The 17408-nt window shown below is 40.0% G+C and overlaps 1 protein-coding gene across 1 annotated transcript in view; it reads right to left on the bottom strand.

The window, feature by feature from the left end:
• The window catches only part of Sol1, an 842346-nt gene that overhangs the window by 440753 nt on the left and 384185 nt on the right, over positions 1-17408 (bottom strand). The window contains exons 7-8 of the mRNA XM_076526761.1: positions 9864-10075; positions 7590-7667 (exon numbers count right to left, since the gene is read on the bottom strand). Of these exons, the coding sequence (XP_076382876.1) occupies positions 7590-7667; positions 9864-10075 (290 nt within the window). The remainder of the gene's footprint in view (positions 1-7589; positions 7668-9863; positions 10076-17408) is intronic.

The following is a 17408-nucleotide window of genomic DNA, read 5'->3' as shown; positions in this document are numbered from 1 at the left end:
GTCTAGCGCTATTCGAGCTCGCCTCTCATTGGTCACTGTTTTTCGTTAATAACTCCTAAACAAAGCCGCGGATTGCATTTTCGCTGAGGAAAAAGTTACTTCAAATGATCTCAGGAATCACTCCTTTCCAGGTGTTGACATAATTATGGGACACCCTGTATACAGTTGCCCACAAAAGCGTTCGTACACCTTCCAAAACGCAATAACTATTTTAAAACTAGATTAAATGACCTAGTCTACTAAGCAATGCCTAAAATCATTTCGCGCAGTATAAAAATATATAAATAAAAATATAGGGTTCCATTTAAAGAAACAGAGTGACCCTTCGAATAATCCTCAAAGTGATCACACACAAAACAGAAAATGGAATAGTTATATCTCCCACTTGAAATCGAGTAACTTTTGTATTTAAAATGTTTCCAAAGAAACGTACTGTTTTCGAGATACATGGATAGTAAAATATACTAAAAAATATAAAAAAAAAAATATACTGTTACTAATTAAATGTAGTACTTGATAATAAGTCTCATATCTAAAACACTGTGATCATTACAAAATATTGCATAGCACAAGGTTAATTGAAAATAGAAATCCTAATGGTATTCTACTTGCTCCGAAATTTGCTAGTCCAATTTAGATTTATCAGCACGTAGTGCCGAATATACGACAGTGAATGCATATGTTGAATATACAATATACATACAATGTATGGATGTGTACGAAATCCGAAATTAATTACTTCATCTAGGGAATAGTAACTTCATTAGTCGATTCCAAATTAGAGGATACTTCATTAATCCTAGCAGTTTATAGAAAATGTATTAAAGAGTTATTGGTTATTGCTCTTGGCTCTTGTAATAGTTTATTGATTGACCCGTGAATCTTCGCGCCAATTCTATTTTTCTTGGTTTGTGAATATTAGAAACAGGAAGAAGATATTAGAAAACTAATAGAAGAAATGTGACGTTAATATTTGTTAACACACAGCTTTGCTTCTATTTCATAAATCCACCGTTCCTATAAATGCATAATGGCCTGCAGTATATCGATTATCACATTGCAAATCTTTGTGCACTTATTGTAAAAATAAGTCGATGATATTTAAAACAATACATCGATATTAAAAATTCTAGACTGCCTATGTATTATTTCCAATTCACCAAAATTATTAAAGAAAGAACATTCTTCTTGGCTTTCGTTCGTTGCAATTGTTAAAGAAAATTTGCATTCCGCAGAAAAATTCACGGTCCACTGATTACGAATACCTCGTTATTGAGGCGAGGCTTCCATGTCATCTGCTCCACAAGAAATTAGATCAACGACAGACAAATATCCTTTCACGACGTCCATGAAAATTTGAATTTGCAAGAAGCTTCGCGGATCTAGCAATTACATTTCCGAACTTTCCGTGGATCTGTAGGACACTCGAATGCCACGAAATACCAGCGGCCATTACCGAGCCCCGACGCGCCTTAATTGATGTCGATTAATTCGAGAAGGGCAAAATAATTCGAATATTCAGGCGGGCTTAACTTTAATCTCGATTTGTACGTGGAGCCCAGGTGGCGGTGTTTACTCGTGTAAAGCTATCCTGAAACGGTGTAGATCAATGCGTAACAGCGACGGCCCAGCGAAGTCTCGTGAACGAGCAATGCTGGCCTTTATCAAGGGAAGAGAATCGCGGTTAGGTGTGTCGGTGACTCGGCCTCGGTCGAACTTTCTCCGTGGGAAGCGTAACCTCGCCCTTACACCCTTGTAACCCTCTTCACGATACTTAGGCTTAACCGTAAAACAAGGTGCGCGATGTATCTGCATGCTCTTATACGACGAACCTACTTTCGTATGCCCTACACTCCTGGTTAAGTGCTCTAAATTATCAGAGCACCTGCACAGGTCTGGATACACTGGGTGTTCCAAAAATGTTCGAATCAAACGAAACGGGCGAGTTCCGAAATCGTTCGAAGACACTTTTTCCTCAGCAAAGATGTTAACCTTTGAACTCATTGCACTCGAGCGGCGACTCTGAGACGCCGTCAAAAATTGCTATACCATTCTCCAAAATAATTGTAATAATTGTAAATAATTGTTTCGATTCAAAAAACTGCAGATCCGAAGACAGATTTTGGATTTCGAATTAAAATAGCTGAAATTTTCGACTCGATTCGAGACTACTGTTTCGAGAAAGGGATCACGATTCAACGGTGTTTCATAATAGGTACATTCAACTTACTTCTTTCACGCACTGTACAGTGCGCATGTAAAGTGCGAGGTCGTTCCGATGAATTTTCCCTTCCCGAAGTTCGACGGCAAAATTTTCCGCGTGATAGCGATATCGATCAGCGGGGAGGGGGGGGGGGGGCGATTTAATTGCTTGACAGTGTGTGCTCCTTTGACGTTGTTTGAAATTTTCCGCCATCGCCGTTGTTGCAGAATTTTCCAGCAGCAACATCCACCGGTAGTTATTGATATTTTCATCTTTTTTTTTTCGTTTTGTTTGCCCGACTACGGACCCCGGAAAGGATGGACAGGCATTTTCGGAGTCAAGTTGAACGGCGCACAAAGGGCCGACGCACGGCACGCACGTTTCGGATCTTTGAAAAATTACTGGGAAACGGTTGCCTGGCATTCGAGCAATTTTATAATGCGAAATGGCCCCGGGTTCGCGAGCCGCCGACAAATTTTTTAACGATACTTCCGGCGATCGCGTGTTATCGCCGACGCGTTTCATCGAATATCTGCGCCTGGAAATCGTTGTACGACACTTTCTTTTAATGAGTTTGAACGGCGCACAAGCCCGAGCCGGCGAGCTTGTCGAGCGCCGGAGAGCACGCGTTTTATAACATCGATAATAATTTCAGGCGAAATTTTTCCTTCAACGGGGGATGATTGCTGGGCGTGATTGACGCAATTATCGGGACAGATTTAAACAGCGATTTTTCGGGTATATGCCAGTGCGTGAAATTCAGTGATCGTCTGAAAGTAATCAGAACGGTGGATACCAATTTATAAGCTTCCTTTTTTTTTTTATAGAATGGATTATGTATTTCGATTTCGTCGAATTTCTGGTTCGTTGTTCGGCAATTAAAATGTTAAGGAAAAATGATTATATCGGAGATCGTGCAATTGCAATTTCAACTTTTCGCCGTGTTATTGGCATCGCTTTAACGTAATTTGTAATCAGACACGGGAAAATAATTTGAATGGGTAATTATAATAATTTGAGTAAAAATGAGAAAATCGTGGAAATAAATAACTATGGACGTCGCTTCGATATTACATTTTACCGTGTTTCTGTAGGAACACAAAAAATTCATCTGTGATGAATGTATACGTATCGACGAAATTGTTTGAAATATCGTATATTTTTGGATGGCATTATATCGCGAGCGAGAAAGTAACCGTCGACGCGAAAGAAGATTTTCTGGAATAAATGTCGGAGTGAACGAACGACAGCGAGATCTTCTAATCTAAATTCCCGACTTTCCCGTTGCCGCAATGAGCCGAAGAGTAAAAAATTCCGAACACTTACATATGAAACGCAGCCAAGCGAAAAATACTGACGACGTACCAATAAAACTCGAAGTTTCTCTCGGATTTTTAAGGCGTATCCGCGAATTTCAGTTGCAGCAGCGTGAAAGCCAGCCAGTAAGACGCACACATCGCTGATTTTGCAACAAGCGAAGTTCGGGAAATGAAGCATAAAAATATAGTAACAGGAGTTTGCGGTATTAGAAATTCTGCAGATGAATTCACATCGAAATGAATAGTTCGAAGAGTTTCGGTAGAAATCGAACTGTTCAGTCGATTTTAGCAATTTCGATCTCTTATTATCGGATTAGAAAATTGGATCATCTTTTTATTTTGATACTTTCAATCGCATAAGTATTAGATTGTTGCATATGCATAATTCGAAAAATATATGTCAATATATGTTATCGTACAAGCGTTTACGAATATCGTGCAATACTTGAAATTCCTTTTTATTAAACATGGAAACATTTACTAAATTTATCGTTCTTCCGATTATTTTCGAAACGACATTAACGCTCTTGTATCGCGTTGAAAAGACTGTGTCGAAGTTGAAAGAGACCATTTTGATTTATGAAACGTTTATCAAGTACGTTAAATAAAAGATTGATTTAAAAATTGTAGAAAAACCACATTTACTAAATTTACTATTTTCAAAACGACATTACTGCTCTTGTATCGCGTTGAAAAAACTGTATTAAAGTCGAAAGAGGCCATTTTGATTCAAGAAACGTTTATTAGGTTCGTTGAATAAAAGATTCACCTAAAAACAAAAAAAAGCCGCGATTCGATTGCAACAATCTAATACTTCTGAAACCGTCAAATGACTTTGCAACGGATAAAAGTTTCGTCAGCTTCGTAAAGAAATTTCCTTGGCATTTGCTTCCCGCCGTTATCTTCGTCTTCAGAAAAATGTTCAGAGTCGATTTAACGAAGTGACGAGAACAGGGACGAGCGATTCATTCTCCTTAACGTCGCCGTGAAAAACAATATTCTGCTACCCCTGGCGTGCTCTATATTTGATATTAATTTACATGTCACGGATACGCTGACCAAACGAATTTAATTAGGTCAGAGCAGACTGCGCTAACTACCGGGCATCATGTAGCAGTAAACTCGCGTAACTGCGATGTTTAAAAGTTCCTTGTATCCGCAAACATTTCAATGAAACGGCGACCCGTAAGCCCCGGGAATTTATTACTGCGGATCGCGGCAACTTCGCCGAAATTCTTCGTTGACAGAAAATTCGTAAGTCTCGAAGTTCGATTTTAGTGCGGTAGTTTATGTCCACGGAAAACAAGGAGCGGTCGCGGTCGCCGCGTCTCGTCGCATCGCGTCGCGTCTCGTCGTTTTGCCAGACGTCGGAGCGAGGCAAGAGGCATCACGTGTAAATATCGATACGGACCGTTGAAGTTTCGAAACTTCGTGGGGCTTCGTACACAAAGGCCGGATCACCTTGTACTTGTCAGCCGAATAATTTAGTTTAGTGGCCCCGCTCTCCTAATCTAAGGAACTTATTTTCATGGAAAAGATATAAAGTTGGTCGCGGCCCCCGTGCTTCGCGGCGTACGTCGCCCACGGTTGATGACTCCGAAAGTACACACCGTTCGCAAAGTTTATGCGAGTCGGCGGTGAAGTTATATTCAAAGAACTCCGAGGGAAATCATATCGTTGCCGGTACGTCTACCTGCGTTCGCGCAACAAACATCAAAATAATCTGTTTGAATAATACCGGTTGCAGCAGCAGCAACAGCAGCCACCGCCACAACGTCGTTACAACGTTTATTTCGTAGCTATCCCCGGGAGTGAAACTTGCCGGGCGATGTAAAATTTTACATCGGTTCGATAACTATTTTATTATATGTATGACGATGCGCGCGGAATGGCTCGCGAGTCCGCGTAAAAAATTTCTACCACTTATTGGAAAGCTCGAGTTGCGCGAAACGAGTGCGCGTAATTTGCTAGTTTTGCTCCTGAGACCGTACTTGGCGAAAATTCTATCGATCTTGCAGCTAGAGCACACGAGCTCGCATATTTCTCTATTGAAAACGTACCGTGTGAAAAGTGGAAATTAGTTTGGAGCAACGAAATAATCGCGAATGTTAAAAATACTGTGTTTATAACAAACGGTAGCCGTCTGGTTCGTTCCTTGTTTAAACGTTAATTAAAATATATTAATTTACGGTCGGTTCGAACGAATTTATTTTATTTTTATCGACAAACTTGTTGAGAAATTGTTAAAAAGATATCATTGTTGAATGATATCAATTTCACCGGTGTTGGGAATATATTTTCTGTGGAATATTAACCAATGTGATTTTCGATAATTTCATATTCAATTTCAGCAATCGTAAATTAAAAACGCTTGGAACGCGTTATTTTGTTTAAAAATGTAGCACGTGTTGGTGCATGTCATATCTAAAACAGTGCGATCACACTGCAAAATACTGCAGAAAACAAAATTAATTGAATAAGTACATATAATTTGCTAAATTATTTCACTTGACGAACCTGTTGCGAATTTGTTGCAGAAGATCATTGAACGTCTATTAATAAATTAAAAGAGTATAATCTGCTGAATAGCGTAAACTATGCTTACAAATATATTGTTCGTGCAACGTTATTAATAATTTCCGATAATTAGATATTCTGTCGCTAGACGTCGATGAATGTGGAAGTTTCATTACTGTAAAATTAACTTGCCAAGAACACAAAGATATTCGTTTCGGAATTAAGAATCTCGTTTGAATATTTCACACATTTTCGAGATCTACACAATATGTTGTTGCTTGTCTTTGGTTAGTAGAAATATCTGCAATAAGTAACGAAGTATGTATATGTGTGTGTATGTGTGCATATAGGCACTTCAAGCATTAATTTATTAATGAAGTAGTTATGAAGTTTGTCCCAGAACACTGCAGGTGGCATTGTTAATTTTCATCGCGGGCGTGATACAAATTAAATGATCAACTACATACTGTGCGTCACGGTTTATTATTTCGTCGGTGCTGAAATGAATTCCTTCGCTTACGCATTTTATAAGACACTAAAAATTTCATAGGACTTTAAATAAGAATACGAAACGTAAATTCTGAATGCATGCCGTTTGTGCACTTCGTTCGCCGAACTTTCGGTCGGGAACACGTTTCACGACAATATTGTTGATCATTTATCACTTCTCTGCATTCAAATGAACGTAGAAAGAATTGAGAATGCAAGAGTTGCAACTGAAACGAGTTGATTTTTTATAAACGACAACACTGAAACTTTGAGGAGCACTGCAATTACCAATTTCTGCTTTCGAAGCAAATGCAATTAACGAAGAGTAAGAATACGATCGATGAAAAGTGAGAAACTTTTGCAGATACTATGAATGAATTATTATGCAGCTGTTGACAACAGCATCGCTTCAATGAAACTGTAATACAAATTTATATGTCCACTCTAAATGAAAACGTAGAGACACAGTATTTACTATTATTCCTAATTCTGATTTTTGTTCAGAATTGTAAATCACGTATCCGCGCAAGTAAAAGATAATTCTGCAAAATGCAGGCGCAAGCTCCGACCAATTTCGATCGAAAAGCGCAGCACGCTGCCGCGAATAGGTTCGAGTAGAAAAGGCGATCACTGGTCAGCCACACCTAAAGTACCGTTCGAAACTAAATTCCGCGTGTATGCAGCCATCATACCGCGCTCTCAATTCATTTGATCGCCAGCAATCGGCCCGTTTCAGATCGTCCCCTGAAAAGCGGTTTGACAAATCGCTGGAACCGTTTCGGGACCGTCTTTTAATCATACAATCAAGGATACTGTTCCGGCCGGATCGAAAACATTTCGCCCTCGCCGGAGCCAGTGAAACAGCGGCTAATAAATTGCCACCCCTCGCTTTTTCTTACTTAAACATTTGTCTTGTCCCCCCGGAGCGGAATCAATCCGTTGGATTATCTGCGAGACGGAGTCACTTACGAGGCGAATACTCGACCGTAGAACGATAATAGAGGAGGAAATTATTGATTGAGAGGGATAATAAATCGTCGGCCGTAGAGTGATATACTTACTGGTAGCGCTGACAGCTGGTCCGATGACCGAGTACTTGGGGTTACCGGTAACGGCCCCTGGGATGACCTTGTCCAGCTCTGAAATACATTATTGTAATTATCCTCGGAATATACAGTGCCGTTAATTACAGTTGGGAGTCGCGTGTGCGAATGGAACACGGCCAATTTACCGTAGCAAAGGATCCCCCATTCATGATTTATCGGCCCCATAAATAGCCGGACGCTTGAACGCCCACTTATTTCTTGCCCGTTTCGCAAGCGACACGCGCCCCCCGGAATTCTGATCGTTCCCGATCGAACGAGTCCCGAAAAACCGGCCGATTAACATCGCCGACGCGTGGCAAACGGTGCCCGGATCGATCCTGACAAATCGTTCATTACGACGTCCCTGGAACGCGCCTGAAGGGATCTATCTAATTAGGGACGCCGCGGCGCTATCGACTGCGCGATAATCACTCTCTGCAAAATGGCGGCGGTCGACGGCGGAAGCTCGGCATCTGCGAATGCTTCGCTGGTACATCACGGCCGTCCGACGAAAGCCCGGAGGATTTATCCGGGAAGATAACCGGCGGATGAGTTACCAGAAAAACGGCGAGCACACCGGGAAAGTTTGCGTTCTGCTTTACCGACCGGGCTGGAAAGATGGAAGAAAGCTTCCCGCAAGCTCTACTTCGAGAAGAGCTTTCCGGACGCCTCTCGGTAACGACGCTCCGCGAGGAGCTTGCGCAACGCATTCGACGGTTGCCTGCCGTACCGACCACGCGAGGAATTTACGAAAAACGGCGGGACCGCTTTAGCGCCGTGGAACGATCAACTTTTCCGTACTAGTTCTCTATTTTCGCCGGTCCCGAGCCGTTTCGTTGAACTGTTTACCGGTGAATCCGTTTACGAACTTCCGCGAAAGTAATCGAAAAAGTTCGCTCGCTTTAAATTGTCGCACTTTTAGCGACGCAATAAAGTCTTCCCGCTGGAAGTTCGTCTAAATGGGACATAATTAGAGCTAGGACGTTGCTTTTTGCGAGTTCGCTGGCGGTTTGGAGATCGTTGTTGCGTGTGTGGTTCGAACGTTCTTTTAAGTGCACAAAATTCTATAGTCTTCAACGAAATCTCATACCTCTGAAAATGTCCTTTCGACGTAACGATTCGGCGAAGCTATATTAGAATTCATTTTCATAGTGACTGCTTGAGTACACACCTGCATATTTCTATAAGGAGCGCAGATTCTGAGCAGAAAATAGAGAAACTCGTGCAAATTTAATACCAAATCTACCTGGATGGAAAAACTATGTTTAGTTCCTTCGCTATTTTCATTATAATATATAGGGTGTCCCAAAAATGTCTCGCAATCCGAAAGTGGCGGGTTCCTCAGGTCATTTGAAGCAACTTTTTCCTTTAGAAAAATTTTCTCCGAGGCACCGTTAACGAGTTATTAACGAAAAACAATGACCAATGTGAGGCGAGCTCAACTGGCGCGAGGCGACCGAGCCAATCAGCTGTCCTCGATTCTGATTGGTCACTGGTTTTTCGTTAATAACTCGTTAACGGTGCCTCGGAGAACATTTTTGTAAAGGAAGAAGCTGCTTCAAATGATCCGAGGAACCCGCCATTTCCGTAATGCGAGACATTTTTGGGATACCCTGTATATTAGGATTAAGAAATTTATTCAATTCTTTTCTATTATATAAAATAGTCTATACAGGATGGGTACAAAATGGTGGTACAACCGACCAGGGGACGATCCTACATACAAAAATAGATATGAAAAAAGGAATAACATTTTTTCATTTAAGTAGTACGACAAAATGTAGTTAGTCAATTATTCAGTTTTGTTAATCCTTTGTTAGTCTTTTTACATCGATAGAATTAGTGTGTCAGGACCAGAAACACCGATTCCTATTCAACAGTATTATTTCTTCAATCGAATTTTTTTCGAAAACGGAGCCTTGAATGAAAAAATGTTGTTCTTTTTTCCGACTTATCTTTGTACCACGATTTTGGATCTACGCCTGTAACAGAAATTTCGAAACATAGAACGTGGAGGCGGCCATTTCGATCTGCTCGATAGGTTCGGCGCTAGCAGGAATAATAAAATCGAACTGTAATGGATTAAACGACGGAAACCGGTAAATAAAACGCGATATGACAAATGATTCGCGGTTTTGAAGGAGGACGAAGGAGTCGGCGTACACGAGAACGAAATTAACGAAAGAGAATCGGGGAAATGGTGTCGGTGTATTTTCATAATGCCGGCGGATAATGATGTTCGTTACCCACCAGGATTCGGTGCATCGTCCAACGGCTGGAATTGGAACATCGCCTTGAATCCCTGGCCAGGCCACTCTGAATTAGCGACGAACTCGACGTACAGATCTGGCCCCGTGCTGAGTACTTCTACTTCCGCTCCTTGGTTGCAGAGTACAGCTATTGTGGGCGCCCCTGTATCCGTTCCGTCGTGCACTCTGATTAAATCCGCTCTATTCAGGCAACTGCAACAGGATACCTTTCGTTAACAACGACAACTTATCGGTATATTACCCTAGGCAGTGGAACAAGTCGGCCGTAAGCAGCCGGATCCGTCCGACTGCCGGCATCGTGGCCCTCGCGCGTCGAAAACATCGATCAAATCAAAAAGTCTGTGCGCAGGTGCCGGGACAAAGTTGCCGGACCTTCCGCAAATTTAACCAGATTCGCTTAATACCATTTTTTCACCGATATTTTATACCGCATAATTTACCGAAGTAATTTCGCGACTACTAGACTGCGGATTTGACGTATTTATGACAAAACTGTGCAATTTAAACGAATAACAGTAGAGAGATTTAACCTTTTAGGTACGGCTGAATTCTGCGCGAGGCTATTTCTCTCGACGGCAGAGTCTGATGTGTACTGTACAGAGTCTGATACTGTATATACAGGGTGTCCCAAAAATGTCTCGCAATCCGAAAGTGGCGGGTTCCTCAGGCCATTTGAAGCAACTTCTTCCTTTACAAAAATTTTCTTCGAGGCACCGTTAACGAGTTATTAACGAAAAACAGTGACCAATGAGAGGCGAGCTCGGCTGGCGCGAGGCGATCGAGCCAATGAGCGGAACTGGGCTTCGTGCGCTGGTTGGCTAGGCCGCCTCGCGTCAGCCGTACTCGATTCTTGTTGGTCACTGTTCTTCGTTAATAACTCGTTAACGGTGCCTCGGAGAACATTTTTGTAAAGGAAGAAGTTGCTTCAAACGATCCGAGGAACCCGCCATTTCCGGATTGCGAGACATTTTTGGGACACCCTGCAGACTGTTGTAAATCGATGTGAAGTCAAAAGAAGCGTGAAACAATGCATATGAAGACGATTATTTGATTCAAACGATGAGCGAGTGAGCTACTAGAGCAAGCCACTATAGTGGCGCGTCGTCCAGAGCGATGACATCCGTGAAAACCACTATAGTGGTGTGTCGTTCTGAAAGATGACATCCTTGCCTAGAAGGTTAAAGAATTTACGAGCACCGTGACATTCCTGTCAACTCGTTCAAATTATTAATGAGAAAAATAAATGTATCTCGCAGGGTTTTAAATACATGTTTACAGCTAATGAACTGTGTTACTGATAGAAACGCGGACTAAATAATAATAGAGACCAGTCAACTTATTGTTATAACTAATTGTTAAGTCTGTAAACCATCCAATTTATTCAATACATCGATAAATGTCTTAAGCAGCATAATTTGGGGTACTCTCCCCTAATGCGATCGTTCTTCGATGTCGTAAAGTGTTGGCACATTTCGATCTTTATGCGAAGCGTTTTAGCGGAACAACTTTTATGAAATGGAACGCAGCAGACGGAAGAACTGTTCGGGCGGTTTCAGCTTGTTGTTCGCCGTTTCAGTTCTTCTTCTGCAGATTCAGCGTGCGGCGCATTTAAGTTGCCGCTCGTCGAATCACCGGCAATGAAGATCACGGTTTATTTTATTTGTCCCGGTATTTGGTAATGTATTCAGTCCCCGGGTAATCCGAAGATAGGGGGTTCGTTCACCGAAGGAACCGCTCGTTATGGAAATCGGAAAGTTTTCGCGAGTGTTACGATCCGCGAGCTTACGGATGAAAAAATAAACGAGTTCGCCGATGATGTTGCCCGAAGAAATCCGTAAAACGTTTCTGCCGGCAACAAAAAAAAAATGCGGGAAAATTGTTCAGAAAAATTTCGAAAACTGGGAAATTCGTGCGAGGCAAAAAATTGTTCGACGCCGGTACGGCAGCGAGCAAATTGTTCACAGTTTGTTGCAACGTTCGCCGGGACTTTAATTAATGTTTCGAGCGCGTTGCCTGGCCGTTGGGTCCTTGCGCCATTTTTGTAATAAGGTCCTCCGCGGGTACGTGCTTTCATATTTCTACCGCGTACGCAGTTGTGTTTTTGTAAAATGATTTTGAAGTTTAACGAAATTCCCCTTTCGGAGAATTTTACTTTGACCAGCCGTGCGGCGGTCGTTGATGAACATAGTTTTTCTAAGAGAAACTGGAAAGAGTGGCGAATAACATGCGGCACAAATTAGATTGCCAGGTACATTAATTTCTAAACGGATATTTAACGTTTGCGGATCATTAATGACTGGACTGCGGACTTTTATGCAGAATTAAAACTCGTGTAAACTGATTATGAGAAACTTAAGTCCAATAAAAATGTCTTTCGTGTTCGAATCGTTTCGATAAGTTGCGCAGGTCAGATTCTTAAACTTATTATTTTAGTCAAAAATACATAAAATGTGCAGTATATTGATTGACTGTTTTTTAGATGTCAGAAAAAGAAATAATGCATTCGTAGTTGCGTTGCATTCCTTTTAGACGATTCGCTTGTTTTCTGTTTTGGATGTTGTAAGAATTGTTATTGACCTGTCATTGCGTTCGAATTTTACGTATTTGTTTAAAACGAGAAATAAGTAGAACACAATCGATTAAACTGAAGCATAGAAGGAAAATGAACGAAAATTACGGGAAGAGATTCCTTTCAGTTCGATGATATTCGCAAACATACAGGTGTCTGGATACTTTTGAACAGAGTTAATCGATTGAAAATGATGTGTAAAACACTGGACTATGTTCGTAGCATAATTACATAAATGGTCACGAAATCTTTGAATCGAAACATGAACTTCTTCTTCCAATTAACTCATCGCTTATCGAAACGAATGCAACGACTATTCCAACGGTTTACTATTAAAACGATCGTCGACAGTGATTTACCACAAGAATCGTCAGAGCACTGTAAAAGCGACTGCAACGGAGGACACGTCATATCGCAGAGAGTAAATTGAGCCCATCAGTTTAACATAATAAGCTCGTAGAAAGCTGAATTCCGCGATCGCGATTCCACCGGAGGGTCTTGAAAAACAGAAACAATATTACAGCGTCTCCGGGTCTCCGCCTCGAGTGCTCGCTCGGATGTGCAACGAAAGCAGTTAGCGGAGGAGATTACATGGCCGTGGAGAAGGGAGGAAAAAAGATCCGAAAAGAGCATGAAAATCCATATATTCATCAGAGCATCGTTAATCCCTTTTACGTTGCCGGCTGATGAACGAGTTCCACGGCGAAAGGGACGGAAATTGAAACGCGCGCGCGACGAGTAAAACCTGCACGACTTTCCGGCCTGCTTCATTTATCGACGTGTTCGCGCGGCTTAAGAAGAGCCCGGCTCCCTGGCCTGAAGTCGATCCTCGGCTGGAGTAGTCTGCGCGACTCCTACATACACTCCGTGTTCCTCAAGGTCTGTCTCTCGGCGGAGGTGAGATAAATTTCCTTCGAGTGACTCGGCTCGTTGCGAAATCTCGCGAAAAAAGGGGAGAGCCGAGGCCGAGGGTGGCCGAGGGTTGCCTGGCTGGCAGAAGAGGCGGCCGAGGTCGGCGTCGAGAGTGCCGACCGAGTCGGGGTTAAAGGTGAGCCTGTGCGGAGACACGCCGGAGCCGCCGGCGAATGGAGCCACGATGAAAATGAAGGAGAGAATAGGGCGGACGACGACGCGCGGAATAAGACCGAGGGAAAGAGACGATAGAGAGAGAGAGAGAGAGAGAGAGAGAGAGAGAGAGAGAGAGGGAGAGAGAGAGAGGGGGGGGGGAGAGGGAGAGAGAGAGAGAGAGAGGGAGAGAGAGAGAGGGGGGGGGAGAGGGAGAGAGAGAGAGAGAGAGAGGGAGAGAGAGAGAGAAATTACTGGCGGCGGTTGTTCCATCAATAGCACGGTGATTCTCTTCGCAGGTGTACTAGAGACGCGAGCTACTTTGCTCAATTGAACGGAAGAGAATTACACCTCACGGTTAGCGGCGTCTCAGGCTGCTGATCCGATCGATTTAAAAGCTTGATCGATGATGACCACCGGATAACCTTATTGCTTCCACCGGCTGAGCAATTACAACAGAGAAATATTATCATCGGAAGCGTCGGGGATTAAACCGTTGTCTTCGAATGGCGACGATGAGGTATCAATCGAACTTACCATTCTGTAATTTCAAACGAATGTTCACGTTGCGTAGTTTGTTTCTATTTATCCCTTTGTCTACGACAGATTTTTGTACGTACGCACACCATGTAATAATTCAACCGCAATCTGTACTATGAACGATGTACATGTACTTTTCGAATTTACATTCGAATGACTGAAGCATCGAACAGTATTACGTACAATGTTCGTTAAGCCTCGCAAGGCGGTGGTTATGTCAATTTTGACCCCGAAGTATTTAAATCGTTCACTTAACTACTCAATTTTTGACAATTAAATAAAATAAATTGCTGTTACATTAGGAACAACAAAAAGATTGATAAGTCTGCAAGAAATATCTTTAAAAATATGTTTTCAAAAATTGCTGAATAAAGCTCAGAATTGTTTTAACCATCGTCGTTACAATTGTGAAAATGGTCTGCCAGTTGGGGCTCAATAATAATAATAATAATAATTACTGATCAAATTTACCGGTTGCTTATCAGCGCCAAAAAACTTTTTGTTGGGTGCCTGTAATGAACTATATATACATAAACGTGTAAATAAATACTAAAATATTGAATTTGATTATTTATATATATAAAATATTATTATTTATATATATAATTATTATATATATAAAATATTATTTATATATAAATATAGTATATATACTGTACATGGTATAATATAGTATATTATAGTATATTATAATAAACTAACTAATATATAATAATAACTATAATAAACTATTATATATATAATCAAACTCAAAACAAAAAAATTTTAGTATTATATATAATGATATAATTATATATAATAAGTATTATATATTACATATAGTATTATATATATTTTAGTATTAGAAGCAAACAAATTAAATATTATGTGAGATCGTTGGAACCCAGGTAGCCGTTCTAGGATTAAAATTTATTTAAACTGCTTAAAAAATTATCGATCGTCTATGACATTATGCTTCCAATATGTTTCGACTAATAAATTCTGGTTGCAGAGAGTGGTGAAAAGAAAGAATCGCAGTGGGCGTACCGAAATGAGTAGAACCATGAATTCCAAATTACCGATTGAATAGTTAACATTTACTTCAGCCAGCATACTGCATGATTATAGTATATAGAACGGATTCTAAACCAGAAGTAGAACGCGTACTATAGCATACAAGTTCCCACGAGTGTTCAGAAATGGATGTATCGAGTGGCTGACGGAGAGGAGTCTCTTGGTATACATCAGCTCCATTCAGGATAATATCCGAGTGCATCTGACAGTGCGGCTCAACGCTGATATATCGAGGCATTTCTCAGCGGTCTTCCTCACTCTTAGCGTGTTTTACCACGACTTGCTAAACGTTCTCGGGCACAAGATTAATTAATTGAATCGGTCGAATTGTAACCTCAGCCACAGTTCCATTTCGTTTGTTCAGGCCGTTGATACGGCGTTGAATTAAACATTGCTTAAACATCTGTTCGCCCGCGATAGAATTCTTTAAAACATTAATTACGTAGCTGGCCGTGGATGGTCGTCTCTGCTGTGAATTACCATTGACAAATTCAATTCAATAAAACATTTCATTAAAACAAGAGGATTTTAAGAAACACGGAGGATACTTGTGTATTGTACGAAATTAACTTTTAAAACTTAATCGAGCGACTAAAAATGTTAAAGAACGGTTAAGATTGTTCACTGCAATTATAGTAATATATTCGTAACAATTTTGAAATGATGGATAATTCCAAAAATTATGTTCTCTTATAAACGATGCAGACACCTTTCCCAGTAATTTGGGCAACATTTTCTTCTACAATAGATTCACATTAAATTCTGGCACCTTTTCGATAATGTTATCGACTGGTAGGAGATGTGATTAATTTGAATTCTTCAAATCTGAGGAATATTTTTCGGAATTCCAATTCTATCATCATTCTTGAAATTCTTTAAAATATTTCTGTGAACTCGACTGTCTACTCAGTGAAAAATATTTTGATGCAACATAGTTTACAATATGTAATCTATTGTCTTCGCAGAATATTGATAAGATTGTTATAAGATTGTTCACTGCAATTATAGTAATATATTCATAACAATTTTGAAATCATGGATAATTCCAAAAATTACATTCTCTTATAAACGATGCAGACACCTTTCTCAGTAATTTAGGTTACATTTTCTTCTAAAATAGATTCACATTAAATTCTGGCACCTTTTTGATAATGTTATCGACTGGTAGGAGATGTGATTAATTTGAATTCTTCAAATCTGAGGAATATTTTTCGGAATCTCAATTCTTTCATCATTCTTCAAATTCTTTAAAATATTTCTGTGAACTCGACTGTCTACTCAGTGAAAAATATTTTGATGCAACATAGTTTACAATATGTAATCTATTGTCTTCGCAGAATATTGATAAGATTGTTATAAGATTGTTCACTGCAATTATAGTAATATATTCATAACAATTTTGAAATGATGGATAATTCCAAAAATTATATTCTCTTATAAACGATACAGACACCTTTCCCAGTAATTTGGGTTACATTTTCTTCTAAAATAGATTCACATTAAATTCTGGCACCTTTTTGATAATGTTATCGACTGGTAGGAGATGTGATTAATTTGAATTCTTCAAATCTGAGGAATATTTTTCGGAATTCCAATTCTTTCATCATTCTTGAAATTCTTTAAAATATTTCTGTGAACTCGACTGTGAACACTCAGTGAAAAATATTTTGATGAAACATAATTTATAATATGTAATTTATTGTCTTTGCAGAATATTCACATCGTTATCAATAAAATACATTGAATGTTAACTCCATTATCGCATAACATCTAGCAATTACTAAAATCATCATTTAAAAGTAAAACAATTATATACATATTTAATGCTACATGAAACAACTCTATTGTCTTTACACAATGTTAATATCGTTATCAATAAAATACTTTGAATGTTAACTCCATTATTGCATTGCTTAAATGATCACTTAAAACCAAAACACTTTTAAACACGTTTAAAGGTACACAAAACGATATTTAATCAAACAAATTTGCAAGGTACATTTCTACTTTATCCTAGCCACAAGAAGCCATTGTAACCGTCAGAATAAACTTTCCTTTTACTCCCGTGTTCATCAAATAATTTATGGAAATTCAAATTTGCATGAGGCGGCCCACCTGTTCTACATATAATTTCATTGGAATTCGGAGGTGCAGAATAGATGGCGGAACAGGTAAACATTAAGTTGGACGACAATAATTCAATGGAAGTTACATCTAGACACCTTACCAATTTGGCATTTCCCTTTATACGAAAAGTTCGAGCAATGTAGAGTATCGCATATAATCCATGAAAACTAA

Source organism: Megalopta genalis, chromosome 15 (assembly GCF_051020955.1).
Source record: "Megalopta genalis isolate 19385.01 chromosome 15, iyMegGena1_principal, whole genome shotgun sequence".
Taxonomy (NCBI): domain Eukaryota; kingdom Metazoa; phylum Arthropoda; class Insecta; order Hymenoptera; family Halictidae; genus Megalopta; species Megalopta genalis.
The sequence above is the reverse complement of the archived record's forward strand: the minus strand, read 5'-3'. Positions and strand labels throughout refer to the sequence as shown.